This window comes from Oncorhynchus mykiss, chromosome 27 (genome assembly GCF_057628025.1).
Source record: "Oncorhynchus mykiss isolate SJ-2025 chromosome 27, ASM5762802v1, whole genome shotgun sequence".
NCBI lineage: Eukaryota > Metazoa > Chordata > Actinopteri > Salmoniformes > Salmonidae > Oncorhynchus > Oncorhynchus mykiss.
In genome coordinates, this window is record NC_143048.1 from 1,747,707 (window position 1) to 1,765,977 (window position 18,271).

The 18,271-nt window shown below is 39.3% G+C and overlaps 1 protein-coding gene across 3 annotated transcripts; it reads right to left on the reverse strand.

Annotated features, from left to right (window-relative positions):
* Window positions 1-6,694: 6,694 nt before the first annotated feature.
* On the reverse strand, window positions 6,695-13,883 carry LOC110507298 (signal peptidase complex subunit 2). Of its 3 annotated transcripts, XM_090224150.1 has the most exons (6): window positions 13,723-13,807; window positions 11,092-11,139; window positions 9,019-9,102; window positions 8,747-8,907; window positions 8,250-8,384; window positions 6,695-8,092 (listed from the first exon to the last, which is right to left on the reverse strand). In XM_090224150.1, exons 1-6 carry the CDS (start codon window positions 13,759-13,761, stop codon window positions 7,906-7,908), a joined length of 654 nt encoding a protein of 217 aa, XP_090080276.1. In that variant the 5' UTR covers window positions 13,762-13,807; the 3' UTR covers window positions 6,695-7,905. The 3 variants fall into 3 exon arrangements, with proteins under 3 accessions (XP_090080276.1, XP_021442863.1, XP_036820952.1); XM_021587188.3 differs by lacking the exon at window positions 11,092-11,139 and having other exon boundaries at window positions 13,723-13,883; XM_036965057.2 differs by lacking the exon at window positions 11,092-11,139 and having other exon boundaries at window positions 12,722-13,812.
* Between the last annotated feature and the right edge of the window lie 4,388 nt (window positions 13,884-18,271).

Genomic DNA, 18,271 nt, shown 5'->3' on the forward strand with positions numbered 1-18,271 from the left:
CAGACATCAATGCATGGCCGGCTCCAGGCATAAGTGATATAAGCATTTTTACTATTTCCTACATTGTAGAATAATAGTGAAGACATCATAACTATGAAACAACACATAGGGAATCATGTAGTAACTAAAAAAGTGCTAAACAAATGAAAATATATTTTAGATTTTAGTTTCTGAAAGGAGCCAACCATTGCCTTGGTAACAGCTTTGCACGCTCTTGGCACTCTCAACAAGCAGGTAATCACCTGGAATGCATTTCAATTAACAGGTGTGCCTTGTTTTAAGTTCATTTGTGGAATTTATTTTCCTCTTAATGCGTTTCAGCCAATCAGTTGTGTTGTGACAAGGTAGGGGTGGTATACAGAAGATAGCCCTATTTGGTAAAAGACCAAGTCCATATTATGGCAAGAAATGCTCAAATAAGCAAAGAGAAATAACAGTCCATCACTACTTTAAGACATGAAGGTCAGTCGATACGGAAAATGTCAAGAACTTTGAACGTTTTTTCAAGTGCAGTTGCAAAAAACCATCAACAGCTATGATGAAACTGGCACTCATGAGGACCGCCACAGGAAAGGAAAAGCCAGAGTTACCTCTGCTGCAGAGGATAAGTTCATTAGAGTTACCAGCATCAGATTGTAGCCCAAATAAATGCTTCACAGAGTTCAAGTAACATACACATCTCAACATCAACTTTTCAGAGGAGAAAAGCTCGAATTGCTTCAAAGAAACCACTACTAAAGGACAGTGGTAAGAAGAAGAGACTTGCTTGGGCCAAGAAACACAAGCAATAAACAATAGACCGGTGGAAATCTGTCCTTTGGTCTGATGAGTCCAAATTTTAGATTTTTTGTTCCAACAGCCGTGTCTTTGTGAGATGCAGAGTAGATGAACGGATGATCTCCGCATGTGTGGTTCCCAATGTGAAGCATGGAGGAGGAGGTGTGATGGTGCTTTCTGGCGACACTGTCAGTGATTTATTTAGAATTCAATGCACACTTAACCAGCATGGCTACCACAGCATTCTGCAGCGATACACCATCCAATCTGGTATGCGTTTAATGGGACTATCATTTGTCATCAACTGTTGGAAAAGCATTCCTCATGAAGCTGGTTGAGAGAATGCCAAGAGTGCAAAGCTGTCATCAAAGCAAAGGGTGACTACTTTGAATTATCTAAAATCTAAAATATATTTTGATTTGTTTAAAACTTCTTATGCTGCCAGCAGGACACCTGTCGACAACTTCCGGTGAAATTGGAGGGCGAGCAATTAAAATAATGGCATGTAGGCATGTACATTTAGGCATTTAGGCATGTACAAGTGTTTTATATTGGTTAAAAACGTAAAGTCTTGTCCATCTAACTGCATTGTCTGATTTACAATAGACTTTACAGCCCCACATCAAAATATTTTTCAACCAGCATAGGCTTCATAAAATCACAAATTGCGATTAAATATTGACTTACTTTTTGAAAATCTTCCTCTGATTTGCAATTCAAAGGGTCCCAGCTACATCATGCATGGTCATTTTGTTAGATCAAATCCTTCTTTATATCCCAAAAAGTCTGTTTAGTTAGAGCCATCAATTTGAGTAATCCACTCGTTCAACATGCAGAGAAAGGAATCCAAAAAGCTACCACTAAACTTTGTTAAAACAAGTCAAAATACGTTTCTATTTAATCCTCAAGTGCCCTAAAATGTAATTAGACTATAATATTTCATACAGAAAGAAGTATGTTCAATAGGAAAGCAAAGTTAACATGTGCGTGTCCTTTTCTTTGCGTGTGCACAGAGTGATTTCCATCTCTGACTCCCAGTACTAAAACTCAAAATTCTTCCTTGTTTGGGAAGAAACAAGCCTGAAACCTTGAACAAAGACGGTTGACATCTAGTGGAAACCAAAGGAATTTCAATTTGGAAGCTGGATTTGGATATGAGTACGTTCCATTGGATTTGGATATGAGTACGTTCCAATACGTTCCATTGGAAGAGCATGGGCTCTCAAAAAAACCCAATTCCGGTTAGTTTTTCTTTGGTTTTTCTCCTCCCCTAGAGGTCAAGGCCCATGACTGACATAACAAGAGAAAAATTGTGTTATAGACATTTCTACAAACTTCAAAGTTTTCTTTCCAATGGTACCGATTATATGCATATTCTAGCTTCTGGGCCTGAGTAACAGGCAGTTTACTTTGCGCACGTCAGTCAAACAGGAAGTGGAGAAAAATAGACCCTAGCCTGAAAAAAGTTTTAACACTTTTTGAGCTACTACATGATTCCATATGTGTTATTTCATAGTTTTGATGTCTTCACTATTATTGTACAATGTAGAAAATACTTAAAAAATAAAAACCCTTAAATGAGTAGGTGTGTCCAAACTTTTGACTGGTACTGTATATATTTTATTTTTAGGAATTCAGTCGGCTTTGCACTCTTGGCATTCTCTCAACCAGCTTCATGAGGAATGCTTTTCCAACAGTTGATGACAAATGATAGTCCCATTAAACGCATACCAGATTGGATGGTGTATCGCTGCAGAATGCTGTGGTAGCCATGCTGGTTAAGTGTGCATTGAATTCTAAATAAATCTCAACTATTGAAAGCACGATTCGTAAAATAAACCAGGTGCAATTTCAAAATGTGGTTGTGCATCAGCAGTTTTTCTCTTGTTATGTCAGTCATGGGCCTTGACCTCTAGGGGGCCCCAATTGATTTTGTTATTCTCACTCAAATATCATATTAACATGGCATAAGTCATTGTAAAATGTGTATAATTGTAGGAATTTAGCTTAAAATGCCACCCCCAGAGGGCAATGCAGCCCCTATTTCAATATAATTGTGGAAATTCTCATTTAAGGTTCCACTTCCAAAGAATGACGCAGGCTGCTAATACCTATTCAGAAATTGGGGTTGGGAACGTTGTGGCGATTTCTACGGGGAGTGGAGAAATAACAACAAGTAGAGTACTGACAGATGTCATTGTAGCTATCAAGCATGCTAACCTTATCTACATAACTAGCTAATGTTATCTGTTGTTGCTACACCGTATTCAAAAGATTAGCCAGCTGGCTAGGCTATGACTGGTTCTGGAGCTGGATTTTCCAGAAGCATTTACTTCGCCACGGATTGATAGGGGAAAACCAGCATCTTTGACTTTGCCATCTATTGTTATCTCCAAAGTTTTGGCACGTTCCATAAATTGTGGCCGCGAATCCACCATAGACATAGAAAGAATAAGATGAAGCTCCTATTGAATGGTTTGGACCCGAGACACATTTTTCTACATTGTAATGGACATGGTGCAACATTTGAAAAGCTGCTGGAAGGCTATGCGGCTGTGCTACAGCAATACAAGGTCAGCCCATGCTCATGCCATGGTTCTCAAAGCTAGGGGAAGTAAAATAATAGGCTACAATGACTTTACTCCAGTGGCATGGATGCCAAGGGAAAAAAGGCTTCCCCAAATATTTGACCAATATTTTTTTTTTTTATTATAAAATAATTTCTCTTTCATCTCTCTGTGTTTTCATAATTTTCCTTCAATTTGCAAGTGGCTGAAACTCACCAGAGAAATCATCAGAGCGAGGGAGGGAAACCGCACCTCTCTGTCTCAGTATCTGTAGCTCATAAATTCAATATATAGCCTAGATGTAGTCTACTAGGCTCACGTTAACTATACTGAAAAAATATATAAACGCCACATGCAACAATTTCAAAGATTTTACTGAGTTACAGTTCATATAAGGAAATCAGTCAATTGAAATAAATTCATAAGGCACTAATCTATGGATTTCGCATTTATTACAGACATAAATACTCCTCTGATGATCCCAAAGGTGAAGAAGCCAGATGTAGAGGTCCTGGCTGGCATGTTTACACGTGGTCTGCGGTTGTTGTCTCTAAAATGACATGAAGTTTTCTGGAAACAGCTCTGGTGGACTTTCCTGCAATCAGCATGCTATTTGCACGCTCCCTCAAAAATTGAGACATTTGTGGCATTGCATTGCGTGACAAAACTGCACATTTTAGAGTGGCCTTTTATTGTCCACAGCACAAGATAAACCTGTGTAATGATCATACTGTTTAATCAGCTTCTTGATATGCCACACCTGTCAGGTGGCTGGATTATCTTGACAAAGGATACAATTCTCACTAACAGGGATGAAAACAAATTTGTGCACAACATTTTAGAGAAATAAGTTTCTTGTGCATATGGAACATTTCTGGAATATTTTATTTCAGCTCATGAAACATTGGACCAGCACTTTACATGTTGTGTTTCTATTTTGGTTCAGTGTAGCTAGCAAACTTAGCTGGTCCATTGTTGCCCAAGCAAGGATGTTTTCTAGCTAGCAAGCATTTTAGCTAGGTAGATTATGACAACACAAACTAAAAACGTACTGTATGACAGAGCAATATACCATTTTGCCAACATGAAAAAGATGGCATTGGCATTCAACTCGTCTAAAACTAGGTTGAGTCAACTTTTTTTTAAACTTTCGCACACACACAAAGACAGAAATAAGTACCATGGACAGCCACATGATATTTAGCTACATTGATTGGACTAAATTTGATTTAGTTATTGGTATCTTTGTTTGTTTTGTATTTGTATTTTGTATTTATTATGGATCCACATTAGCGTTATCGTGTGTGTGTGTGTGTGTGTGTGTGTGCCAATGTTTGCTTCACAGTCTCCGCTGTTCCATAAGGTTCCATAAGGTGTTTTTTTAATCTGTTTTTTTCAATCTAATTTTGCTGCTTGCGTCAGTTACTCTATGTGGAATAGAGTTCCATGTAGTCATGGCTCTATGTAGTACTGTGTGCCTCCCATAGCCTGTTCTGGACTTGGGGACTGTGAAGAGACCTCTTGTGGTATGTCTTGTGGGGTATGCCTGTGTGTCCGAGCTGTGTGCCAGTAGTTTAGACAGACAGCTTGGTGCATTCAACTTCTCATAAATAAAAGTAGTGATGAAGTCAATCTCTCCACTTTCAGCCAGGAGAGATTGACATGCATAGTATTAATATTAGCTCTCTGTGTACATCCAAGGGCCAGCCGTGCTGCCTTGTTCTGAGCCAATTGCAACGTTATTTTTTGTGGCACCTGACCACATGACTGAACAGTACGACCTGGTGCGACCTGCCTTCTTGATAGTGTTGTTAAGAAGGCAGAGCATCGCAGAGCATCGTTTTATTATAGACAGATTTCTCCCCATCTTAGCTACTACTGCATCAATATGTTTTGACCATGATAGTTTACAATCTTGGGTTACTCCAAGCAGTGTCCCCCCCCGCGGGACGGTTAAACTAACGTAGGCTAATGTGATTCGCATGAGATTGTAAGTAACAAAAACATTTCCCAGGACAGACATACCTGATATGGGCAGAACGCTTAAATTCTTGTTAATCTAACTGCACTGTCCAATTTACATTAGCTGTTACAGTGAAAGAATGCCATGCTATTGTTTGAGGAGAGTGCACAATCATGAACTTGAAAATGTATTAATAAACCAATTAGGCACATTTGGGCAGTCTTGATACAACATTTTGAACAGATATGCAATGGTTCATTGGATCAGTCTAAAACTTTGCACATACACTGCTGCTTTCTAGTGGCCAAAATAGAAATTGCACTGGGACTAGAATAATTCATTATGGCCTTTCTCTTGCATTTCTAAGATGGTACAACAACAAAATAATCATGTTTTTTTCTTTGTATTATCTTTTACTAACTAACTTTTTTCTAATGTGTTACATTCTCCCATATTCATTTTACATTTCCACAAACTTCAAAGTGTTTCCTTTCAAATGGTATCAAGAATATGTATATCCTTGCTTCTGGTCCTGAGCTACAGGCAGTTAGATTTGGGCATGTCATTTTAGGCGAAAATTGAAAAAAAGGTCAGATCCTTAAGAGGAACAAACATTGACATTGTAATTTATTATCATATTCAGTTCATTTATAAGGACTTAGCACAACAAAGTGTAATTATCACCAATAAGCAGTAAAATTTGATATACTTGCAAACATTTAGTTAGCTTTTTTTAGAATATTCTTACTTATTCATCAAGTGATGAATAATGCTTCAAACTGTTGGCACTAACAACACATAACATTGTGACAGTTTGCCCCATACCCGCTACGGGGCAAGATGTCACAACTGCTCAGTGTTTATCAGTAATAACTTAATTTTGCAATACGTTTTGAAAAAACGTGCAATTTTTGGGGCAAGACCTTGATCTATTCATCAATATTTAGATTGGTCTTAATAGATATACCAATGCTGAGAAATCTACACTTAAGCGAAAAGTGTGACATGTCCCGGTCTCTCCTAAATTAGGCCTCAGGTGAAATCATTGTCAAAAGCATACTGTTGCATGTGGGTCAAGATGGGTTGATCATACAGAAATATCAAAACATTATTTCAACAACTCCTAAGCAATTGCCTTTCTGTGCCTTTTTCTATATCAAGACACCAGCTGGTAACTCTTAACTGTTTATGACAGCTCATGAGGTCTCATATATATCTGTCGACAAGGTGGGACTCGATTTATGAGGCTTCATGCATACACATAAGAGAAGGAGTAAAATATCTCTATTTCCAGCATTTAGGACAACTTTTCTACTCTGAGACACTGTGTGGACACAGGCCCAGATCAGCACTTCTATTCATTGAGACACATAATAAGTAGACAATGTAAAAATGCTTTCTAACTTTATTTTAAACTTATATGAAGAACAGGAACGTACAATAAGGTTGCTAAAGCCAAAAATCTACAGACAAAAACGGCAATGTCTCTGTACCACTCACTTTTAAAGTCATACTACAGAGAAATAAACTGAATCCAGGAAACTTTACCAATATAAGTTTTTTTTTAAATGTGCTTGTGTATTCAATATTCTGTGAGACTGGAAATTGAAAACCAATGGTCATGCACTCCTACGTGAGGATAACTAATCAATACTATTTCATTTCCAAATCGTTGACAAAACATGTACATCAAAACAATTACCCCTGCTTTAAAGCTGAGAGCCGCGAAAGGGGAAACAGCGCCACCGATCATATATATACCAGTGGCGCTGTTATATACGAATAAAATCACAGTACATACTCTGCGGTTCTTCTCTGCGTGCAATGATGTTCAATATCTGGAGGGGGGAAAAAACATTTTTCGAAGTAACATATTTGTTGCTGTAATATCGCAAAGGACTTGGCAGTTTCACCAAAATGGATTCCAACTTTAAAGAAACACTTCCAACAAACCATGTACTGAAGAGAGGAATGGTGATGACTAGTAAATGTGTGGATGCGTTTCTTTTGCCCTTTAAAGCCTTATGGTAACTACATACTGTACTGTACTGTAGTAACAAAATCCATAAACAGAAAAATACATGTAGGATTGCAAAGCTTTTAAAATACACTAGTTACATTGAATAAGGCTTTCAGGACAAAAAATATATGTATTTTACATAATTTCCAACAATGATCTGGTCATTCACTGCACACATTATGTAAGGCAGCATAAAATGTGGGGAAGAGAAGTTAAACAGTAAAATAAAAGGAATAATCTCTTCATTTTTAGAACGACCATTCAATGGTGAAGATAAAAACTTGAGTGGTGCAAGAAATATTTTATTAATCTTTGTTTTGAGTTGTCTTAGGGGTTCTTAAAAGCAATGTCTAGATGAGACTTGTATCAAGGTAAGCATAGGAAGAAAAAGAAATTCTGCACAACAGTCAAAATTTATTGGACAAATTAAATAATGGACAACAAACGCTGGCGTACAGACTTTTATAACAACCAATAACTAATTCAAATGCACCCAGAACCGTACAAAACCAGTGTGCTCTACTGCAGTTTCTGCCAGTGTGGTGCAGCATTGTAAAGAAGGCTATGTCTGATCATTATTATTTTGTCTTCTTTTCAGTGGCCAAGGTATCATGGAGTTTTGACACACACTTTTCAAACTGGTCCATGACCAGTGTTCCGTTCCCGTCAAAGAAAGCCCCCACAGACTTCGTGATCTCTTGCACCCGCGTGTGTTTCGACTTCCCATCTGAGAAGGACACTCTTAGAGTGTACTGGTCATCAAACCTGCAGAGAGTAGAAGTCACAATTTGCTAGGCATTTGCTAGGCAGGACTTTTCAAGATAGAAGTCCAGATAAATTAAAAACATTACCAGGCATTACTCAGAAAATGTGGTAGTACCAAAAAAACTGCACAAAAAGTAAACCATAAAAAAAAAAAAACCTTTTCAGACTAGATGAAAGCTGCCAAGTGTGGTCAGGGTCCATGCCAGCGGGGTCCTTCTGGACAGAAACAAGGAAGATGTTCTTTTCTTGGTAGGAGGTATATAAGGTTAGAATGCCCATCATTATGAAATAAGTAAGGATCAGTTAGGGAAAACTTGAATATATAAATTCCAGAATCCAATAATGAACATTTTTGGAAGGACAATGAAGTTACTAAGCCGTGAGTGTCAATTTGGGCAGTAAAATACTTTGGGTGAGTAATAATAGCCTATCAAAAACATGTTATCAGCATCAGTCTGTTAATCTAAAAAAAGAAATACAACTGTAGAGGACATTAAAGCAATATTCCCAGTTGGAATTGTTTTTATAAAAGCAATAAGGCATGTTAGGTTGTAGTACTAAATTACCTCAATCTGTAGGCAATCATGCCACCTTCATACATGTCTGTTATTGTGACAAAGCAGTAATTTAATTATTTTTCCATTAAAAGGATATGATATGACACAGATTGCCAGGACTGGCTTGGACTCAGGGAATGGATAAAGGAAGTCCCAAATTAAAGCTACGATGGCGAAGAGGCAGGAGATTGTGCAAATAAGGAGACGTCCATCTACGAGATTGAAGTTCTCTGCATAACCATACTTCTCCAAGAGGACCTGATGAATGTTGGAAAAATATTATCAAAACATATGTAAAATATCAAAACCATACACCTTTTTAACATACAAGAGAATGTTGAAACTCCCCTCAATGTACTGTATGCAAACCTTCTTTGCTGCATCATCAAGAGAATTCTTGACAGCTGCACCATCCCATTTGTCAATCTTCACAGGTTTCTCATCAATCCTCCACTGAAAGCAAATGACAATGGTCAACAGAATGAGCAACACAGTTCTTGACAGAGTTTCCTCCTGTACCAAACTCCTATTACAGATTACAATTAAGCCTTGTTCACACTGCAGGCCTTTAATGCTCAAATCCATTTTGGACTACTGACTGTCCAAACAGCAAGTTATAAGTGACCATATCGGATGTGTGTGTGTGTGTTCAGACAGCAGTCATCTGCTGACAAGGCTATGCTAGTTGTCATAGTAAAGAGGGGTGTGTGTGCAGTTGTGTAGGCTGATTTGTGGTGGTGCTCGTGCTTTCTATCCCTCAGAAGTTATGTAGCAAGCTAAGGTGACAATGCCTGCCATGGATGTTTCCTAGTTGCTTTGAATGTTCAAAATCACAAGGTAAGAACACTTAAAGCCACAAAGGATATAAGATGATCCAACTTTCAAAACTTCCTAGCACATTCACTAATTTGTTTGTGAACAATTTACACGCTAGTTAGCTACCACACGTTCCTGAAGAACTGTCAACAGAGTAGCTAGAAAGCAATAAGATATGACAATAACAGTCTAAAAAGCACTTGAGCAAAGAATGTGATGTATGTATGCATGTATGTTTTGGCAAAATGGCTAAAGGACAACAAAGTCAAGGTATTGGAGTGGCCATCACAAAGCCCTGACCTCAATCCTATAGAAAATTTGTGGGCAGAACTGAAAAAGCGTGTGCGAGCAAGGAGGCCTACAAACCTGACTCAGTTACACCAGCTCTGTCAGGAGGAATGGGCCAAAATTCACCCAACTTATTGTGGGAAGATTGTGGAAGGCTACCCGACACGTTTGACCCAAGTTAAACTATTTAAAGGCAATGCTACCGAATATTAATTGAGTGCATGTAAACTTATGACCCACTGGGAATGTGATGAAAGAAAGAAATCATTCTCTCTACTATTATTATGACATTTCACATTCTTAAAATAATGTGGTGATCCTAACTGACCTAAAACAGGGAATTCTTACTTGGATTAAACGTTCAGGAATTGTGAAAAACTGAGTTTAAATGTAAACTTCCGACTTCAACTGTATCTACACACACATTACCGCTCTAAAGTTTGGGGTCACTTAGAAATGTCCTTGTTTTTGAAAGAAAAGCACATTTTGTCCATTAAAATAACATCAAATTGATCAGAAATATAGTGTAGACAATGTTGTAAATGACTAATGTAGCTGTAAACGGCTGATTTTTTTATGGAATATCTACAGAGGTCCATTATCAGCAACCATGACTCCTGTGTTCCAATGGCACGTTGTGTTAGCTATTTTAAATGGACAAAACATTTGCTTTTCTTTTCTTCACCCCAAACTTTTGAACGGTAGTATGTGTGTGTACATCAGTGGTGGAAAAAGATCCAAAATGTCATACTTGAGTAAAAGTATATATATATATTAATAGAAAGTTTCTCAAGTAAAAGTAAATCACCCAGTAAGATGCTAGTTGAGTAAAAGTCTAAAAAGTATTTGATTCCAAATATACTGCAGTACCAAAAGTAAGTGTAATTGCTAAAATATTCATAAGTATTAAAAGTAAAAGTATAAATTAGTGATGCACCGATATTACTTTTTTGGCCGATACCGATATCCAATATTTTCCTTGACAAAAAAACGATACCGATAACCGATATTTTACATTTTAGCGGCCTTTTAAGCATTCTAGTACAGTTAAACAATTAACACACAAATGGACGCAGTGGTCTAAGGCACTACAGTCCCTGGTTCGAATCCAAGCTGTATCACATCCGGCCACGATTGGGAGTCCCATAGGGCGGCGCACAATTGGCCCAGTGTCGTCCAGGCCGTCATTGTAAATAAGAATTTGTTCTTAATTGACTTGCCTATTTAAATAAAGGTTACACACACACACACACCACACTGACCAAAAAGTTATTTTGTTGGCATTTACTTTAGTCCCCATTACCAGTAAAACAATCAAACCCTATTTCCTTCACTTACTTGCTGTGCAGTTTCGTTGTTCAGTCGTTTCATTCTCAACCAGGATTTCTATGGAATGCCGTTTGCGTGTCAAAAAAGAGACGTAAAATAACACTATTTGTTGTGTCAAACAACACAACATAATCTGTTTCAGTAGCTATAGTTAGCTAGCTAACAATATGGCTAGGTGACATCTAAAATAACCCTAATTTATAAAACAGTTCATACCTGTCTTATAAAGTGGACTTTGCGGTTAGCCTTCATGGCATAATTCTACTATTTGTATTAATTTGCATCATTGTCAATGGCACTTATTTTGTTGGCAAACCGCAAATTACACTATTGTGCCTAATCGTTATTGTGGCTAGCTTCACAACACAACCCGGTCGAGCCTCACTAGCCAGATGAAGCTAGCTGGCTGCTTATAACATTAGCTTTGGGCAACAGGGTTAAGAAGCTGGCTAGCTATTTTTTTCATGAACTGAAGTTACATTTCAATAGGCGAACCACAAGTGGCAAACTAGCTAATACTTACAAGGATTCCTAAATCATTGCTAACAATAATGAAAATGACTGCAGATTCTACTGGTCATTGTTTTCAGGCTGGCTGTATTGGTGCTAGCTAGGTACCAAGCTAAAGCTACGCCAAAAGTTGCGATCAAACAAATTATTCTTTATTACCAACTCTGTATTGTAAACACATCATTCGTGGCCGGTGTTTGTTTGCAGACTTTTTTTGTACAGCTTTGACAGTGCTACTGTATCTTTTTTGACACGCAAAGACCCAAACTGCATTCCATAGTATGCATGTCGTGAAGCTACAGTAATAGCAGTGATGCTATTACTGTGTAACTCCGGTAGGGCAACATCTGAAAAATAGCGCACTTGGTAGTGTGTACCAGTGCTCGACCAGCCGGCGAAAGCCAACATCACCCACAACGGAGAACGGTTGAATGTCAAGGGCAATGAATTCCATTATCTTGGCTTTAATGGTTTCGCCTTTTACTTGTCTTGCTAAAATGGTCTTACTCTTTCAAATGACTGCTCGACCGGGCTAGGTTAGGAATGCTTTGTTGCACGTGTAGCGCCAAATTTTATATGCCGTTATTACGCCATGTAATAATAATATATATATAAGGTATGCACGGTAGCTTTGACATCGGTTTTTAACATCGGTGTTAAACTAGATATTGGGCCAATACCGATGTCGCCATTTTTAGCTAATATCAACCGATTCCGATATGTTCACCGATATATCATGCACCCCTAGTATAAATCATTTCAAATTCCTTATTTTAAGCAAAGCAGAAGGCACAATTTTCTTGTTTTTAAAATGTATGGATAGCCATGGGCACACAAAACCCCTCAGACATCATTTACAAAATATGATTTGTCTTTAGTGAGTTCGTCAAATCAGAGGCAGAAGGGATGACCATGTCTTGATAAGTGCGTGAATTGGACCATTTCCTGTCCTGCTAAGCATTCAAAATGTAACGAGTACTTTTGGGTGTCAGGTAAAATGCATGTAGTAAAAAGTACATGATTTGATTTAGGAATGTAGTGAAGTAAATGTAAAAGTGTCAAAAATATTAATAGAAAAGTACAGATACCCCCAAAAAACTACTTAAGTAGTACTTTAAAGTATTTTTACTTGTCTGTCGGACTGCCAGATGGTGAAGTGTGACTCATCACTCCAGAGATTCTTGCCACTCCAGCCGTCTTTTGACATTGTGCATGGTGATCTTTGGCTTGTGTGCGACTGCTCAGCCAAGGAAACTAATTTCATGAAGCTTCCGATAAACGGTTCTTGTGCTGACATTGCTTCCAGAGGCAGTTTGGAACTCGGTAGTGAGTGTTGCAACCAAGACAGACGATTTCTACGCGCAACAGCACCCGGCAGTCCATTTCTGTGAGCTAGTGTGGTCTACCACTTCACAGCTGAGCCGTTGTTGCTCCTAGACGTTTCCAGTTCACAATAACTGCACTTACAGTTGTTTGGGACAACTCTAGCAGGGCAGAAATTTTATGAATGGACTTGTTGGAAAAGTGGTATCCTATGACGGTGCCACATTGAAAGTCACTGAGTTCTTCAGTAAAGCCATTTTTCTGCCTATTTTTGTCTATGGAGATTGCATGGCTGTGTGCTCGAATTTATACACCTGTCGGTAACCGGTGTGTCTTAAATAGCCGAATCCACTAATTTGAAGGGATGTCTCCATACTTTTGGATATATAACGTTAGTGTATCTAGCGCGTAGTGTTAACATCGGACTAGCCAACATCAACCAGGAAGAATATTAGCTAGCATGGCTAGCCATAACTTAGCCAAGTTGTGCTAGCTGGTCAAACAGCTTCCCTCACTTCAAATGAGATCTGCGTTCCTCTTGAAATTACATAACGTTACCACTAAAGGCCACGTTATTTGCATGGCCAATTCCTTTATTTCCTTCCAGCCTTATAAAATTACAGTAGCTTGCTAAAAACTACTGTTAACGTTAGCTTAATCTCAAAATGAACGGTCTGTCTGATAGACATGCTTGCCGTGGAGTAATACAATATCGGCTAGGCGGCCAACTATTGAAAAAGACCCAAGCACGACAGGTTTAATCCCAATCCCTGTGTTTTATAAATGACGGTGTAAAATAATTCTTACTTTCTCAAGTAGACCATTTTTCCCATTTCTGGCTGCCATCTTTCCTTCCTGTACATTTGCTGTGTGTGACCTGGGACAATGTGATTGGCTAAAATCGTAATTTTAGCAGCCAACCAAATTAACTAGGAACGATGTACGTTTACGGAAGTCGCCTGGACGCTTTCATTTATTTTTTTATTAACAACTATCAACAAACAAAAGAGGAATAGTCATATGCAAACAAGCATACATACAAACTATTTACATTGCCAGATATCCTAAACAAACAAATCATATTCATTAATAATACAACAGGTTCGAATTACCTTTTTGTTTTTCATTTTAGTTAAAGCAGTGCCGTATTGTTTAAATTCATTTATAAAGTGAAAAAAGTTCGGTTTTGAATTAGACCATTTGCATTTGCGAATATGAAATGTACCTAATATCATTAGCAGTTGATGGATGCTTAAAACAACCGGTTAAAACGAAGAATGACGATTCAATGGGCCAATTCGATTATGCTGAACCGCATAGAACCTGAACATGGCCCGCGCTGCTCGGTCATGTTGTCAACAAGGCAGCATGGTCCGTCAACCAGAAACTTACAATATTTTTCCATAAAATATATGTCAACATTTTCTTATCAAAAGCAATCACTTTTGCATGTGAAAACACAGAATTCAAGTCATAACTCCACGTGCTTAATTACGTCACTTTTGTTTGAGCCTACTTCACCGTGGGCTTTTATACGGGGGGCCTGGCTCGCGCCCGGGAGGCAGCCCGGTTGCCAAACAACTACAGCCACTGTCAACCAATGCAAAACTCGCATTCCCAGGCGCCCGGGCCAGACTAATCGAATCCCCTTATTTTAGCTCGCACTGCCTATAGGGTCGTCAACTAACAGGCATAAACCCCGCCCATTTCTACAATTGATCTTAATATCTGATTTGAAACATAACCCTAACCACACTGATTAACGTATGCCTAACCCTAACCTTAAATTAAGACCAAAAAGCTCATTTTAGTTTTCACGATGTAATCGAGGGGGACTATGGATCTTTCTCTGTTCTAGTATGTATGTATGTATGTATGTATGTATGTATGTATGTATGTATGTATGTATGTAGGTAGGTAGGTAGGTATGTAGGTAGGTATGTATGTATCACAGGAGGTTGGTGGAAACTTAATTGGGGAGAACGGGCTTGTGGTAATGGCTGGAGCAGATGAGTGGAATGGTTGGCCCAAGGGGGGCGATATAGTAATCAACGGAAATTCTAAACTTTGAGCAAGCATATCTCCTGTACCGTTTGAGCTACAGTCATATATGTTTTTACATATATGCATCTCCTCATGAGCAACACGTTTCCCATAAGGACCTATAAGATCGGCCCATTATATACAGCGAGGGGGAAAACAATTGTAATATACGCTGCATCATTTGTGGGGGACGTCATGTTTACTGTTGCCTTGTTTTAACTTTGGCGCTTGCCCATCTAATGGGAACCAGAACGGGGTGGGCTGAATTTGCACTGGTTTAAAAGTGATTGCATTTGTTTTGTAACCAGGCTGCCTCCCGGCCATGAACCATATACTATAAATAAAATAAAATGTTATTGGTCACATACACATGGTTAGCAGATGTTAATGCGAGTGTAGCGAAATGCTTGTGCTTCTGGTTCTGACAGTGCAGTAATATCTAACAAGTAATCTAACAATTCCAGTACAACTACCTAATACACATAAATCTAAAGGGATGGAATAAGAATATGTACATATCAAATCAAATCAAATGTATTTATATAGCCCTTCGTACATCAGCTGATATCTCAAAGTGCTGTAAAGAAACCCAGCCTAAAACCCCAAACAGCAAGCAATGCAGGTGTAGAAGCACGGTGGCTAGGAAAAACTCCCTAGAAAAGCCAAAACCTAGGAAGAAACCTAGAGAGGATTACACCATGAGTCGTTAATCATGAAGCATACACACAGAGATGCTTATTTCTGTCGGCGCAAAGCATGAAGAAACCCGGTGGCTGTACTGACTCCGACAACATATCCCGAGACAGTCATGTTTCTGTGAAACAACAGAGAATGTTACAATCTCTGTCTCTCTGGAAGGCAACCCTTGCCCTAATTTCATCCACCTTGTTGTCTAGAGACTGGACATTGGAGAGCAATATACTCGGAAGCAGCGGGTGGTGTGCACGTCTTCGAATTCTGACCAGGAGGACTCTCTTCTGCGGCGATGTTGTTTTGGGCTCTGTGATTAGATTCAATGTGCTGGTTGGTGGTCTGAACAAAGAATCCACTTTGGGAAAGTCGCATTTATGGTCGTAATGTTGGTAAGATGACGTCGATTTTATATCCAATAGTTCTTCCCAGCTGTATGTAATAACACTTAAGATTTTCTGGGATAACAATGTAAGAAATCATACATTTAAAAACTAAATACTGCATAGTTTCCCAAGGACTCGAAGCGAGGCGACCATCTCTGTCGGCACCATCTTTGTTCGCAAGCCCTGTGCACCCAAGTTCATTCTAATTGTGCATGCATTTTGCAACCTGCGGCCGCACGACTTTTGCCTGGGTGGGCGCAGTGTTGCCAGATGGGCTTTGGTGGGGAAACAATGGCTTTGGGTGGGTTGAGATGTTTGAGCTTCATTTAGCTGCTTAGGTAGGTTTCTGAGAAGTTCATAATATAGAATTATAAAAAATAAAAAAACAAGTCCATCTCAGTCACAGTTTCACCAACATTTCACTCTCGATCTCCCGCACTCCACTTTGGGCTTCTCTCTAGGTCTGCTCATTTTCCACGCTGGGAGACTCCTAATTAAGGACTTTAACTCCACTAAACATACTCCCTAATCATTTTGTGACTTCATTACATACTCTAAATCAAATGTATTGGGCCCTCAAATATAAAAATGTCATCCAGCTTTGGAGGGATGGAAAGTGGGACACCTTTGACTTATCCAAACCTCTGAGCATCTCTGCAGTTTGGGATGGAGTAAAGGTCAACTGCCCCTTAGGCTGTTTAAAACCAGATAACTTAGTTCTATGTGGCATCCATGAGTCAGAAACATGCATTCTAGTGTCAAAACTGACTACAAAATGTAAATAGGATAATTGTGGTCATCAAGTCAGTCTAGTTAGTCACAACTTACTAGAGGGTTGGGTATGGATTACTTACATGCCCACTTTTGCCAATGATGCCCAATTGCCCATCCGTGGTACCACATCTCCTCTCCAAGTTGGGACAAACAATTAACTCTGAAAATAGTTATCTGGTCCCGACTCAGTGTGTGCACTTCCTGGGGTTGGCACTGGACAATCAAATCATGCTCTCCAGAAAGAGTGGAGTCATTGACAAATTGTCTTTCAACATTCGAACTGAGAAAACAGGTGACAGTGCTAGAGAGTCAGAGGCTCCTAAGATTCCTAGCTCCTGCAGTCCATGCTGTACCGTTGGGCTTGCTCCACATGTGGTCAATACAGCACTGGTACAACAGACACAATCTGTGTCCCAGAAGGGACAAACACAAAAAGCTGACCATTTCAATTAGTTGCTGGAGAGCAATACAATAGTAGCACCTTACTCTACAAACTCCCAGTGGAGTTATAGGCGGAGTTTACAGCCGGGTGACTTTGACCACAGTCGCCTCCCTACAGGGATGGAAAGCAGTCTTGAACCAGTCAGGGGTCCAATGGTGTATAGTACATCACCATAGACAACAGCTCACGTCAACGTACTGGAGATCAAGGCGGTTCACCTTGCACTCCGGTACTTCTTCCCAGTACTTCCGGCACTTTCTCCCAGTACTGAGAGGACAGACACATCAAGCGCCAGGGTGGACTGAGGTCAACGGCACTGCACCAGGTAGGAAGGGAGCTTTGGGCAAATAAACACCTTTACATCCCTTATTACACAGATATGGAGAAGAGGGTGGGGAAAATAGATAGATAGGAGAAAAAGGGACATTTATCGTACGCTTGTAAAGTACGCTCAAAGTAACCACATACATACCTTATACACGAGCCACTGCCCGTTTGGGTAAGAAATGCAATGTATTTACATGTAGATGTCTTTGTTCGTCGTCTCTCTGTTGAAACCAATTGATCCTTCTATGGGGAATGGCTCGATGGGTGTAAAGCACTGGTTGTCCACCAGAGGTCACAATGTCCTTCTTCGTAGTTGTCTTGGTCTTGTAATGGAGTGTTCAAATAGAACAGATCTTCACATGCACCAATGGTTGACCACTTTTACATGCCCAGCTGCAGACTGGCAATGTTAATGTCTAGTCTTTCTCTTCACCTCGTGTGAAGATTCAAAGTTCTTACCATTTTCAGTCGTGTTTTCTGGTCTTAGAGTTTCAACCATTTGTAATGTTTAGCTCACACTTCACATCTGCTGGTCTGGTATGTTAATTCTTAGAGTCCTTTAAAGAACTCTGGTCGAAAAGGGCGGTTCCATCACACTGACACGCTCTTCTGACCTGATTCGGGGCGTGGCTTAGTTAATGTGCAAAGGACATGAAAACTATGATCTCGTTTGAAAACTGAAATCACATTCATA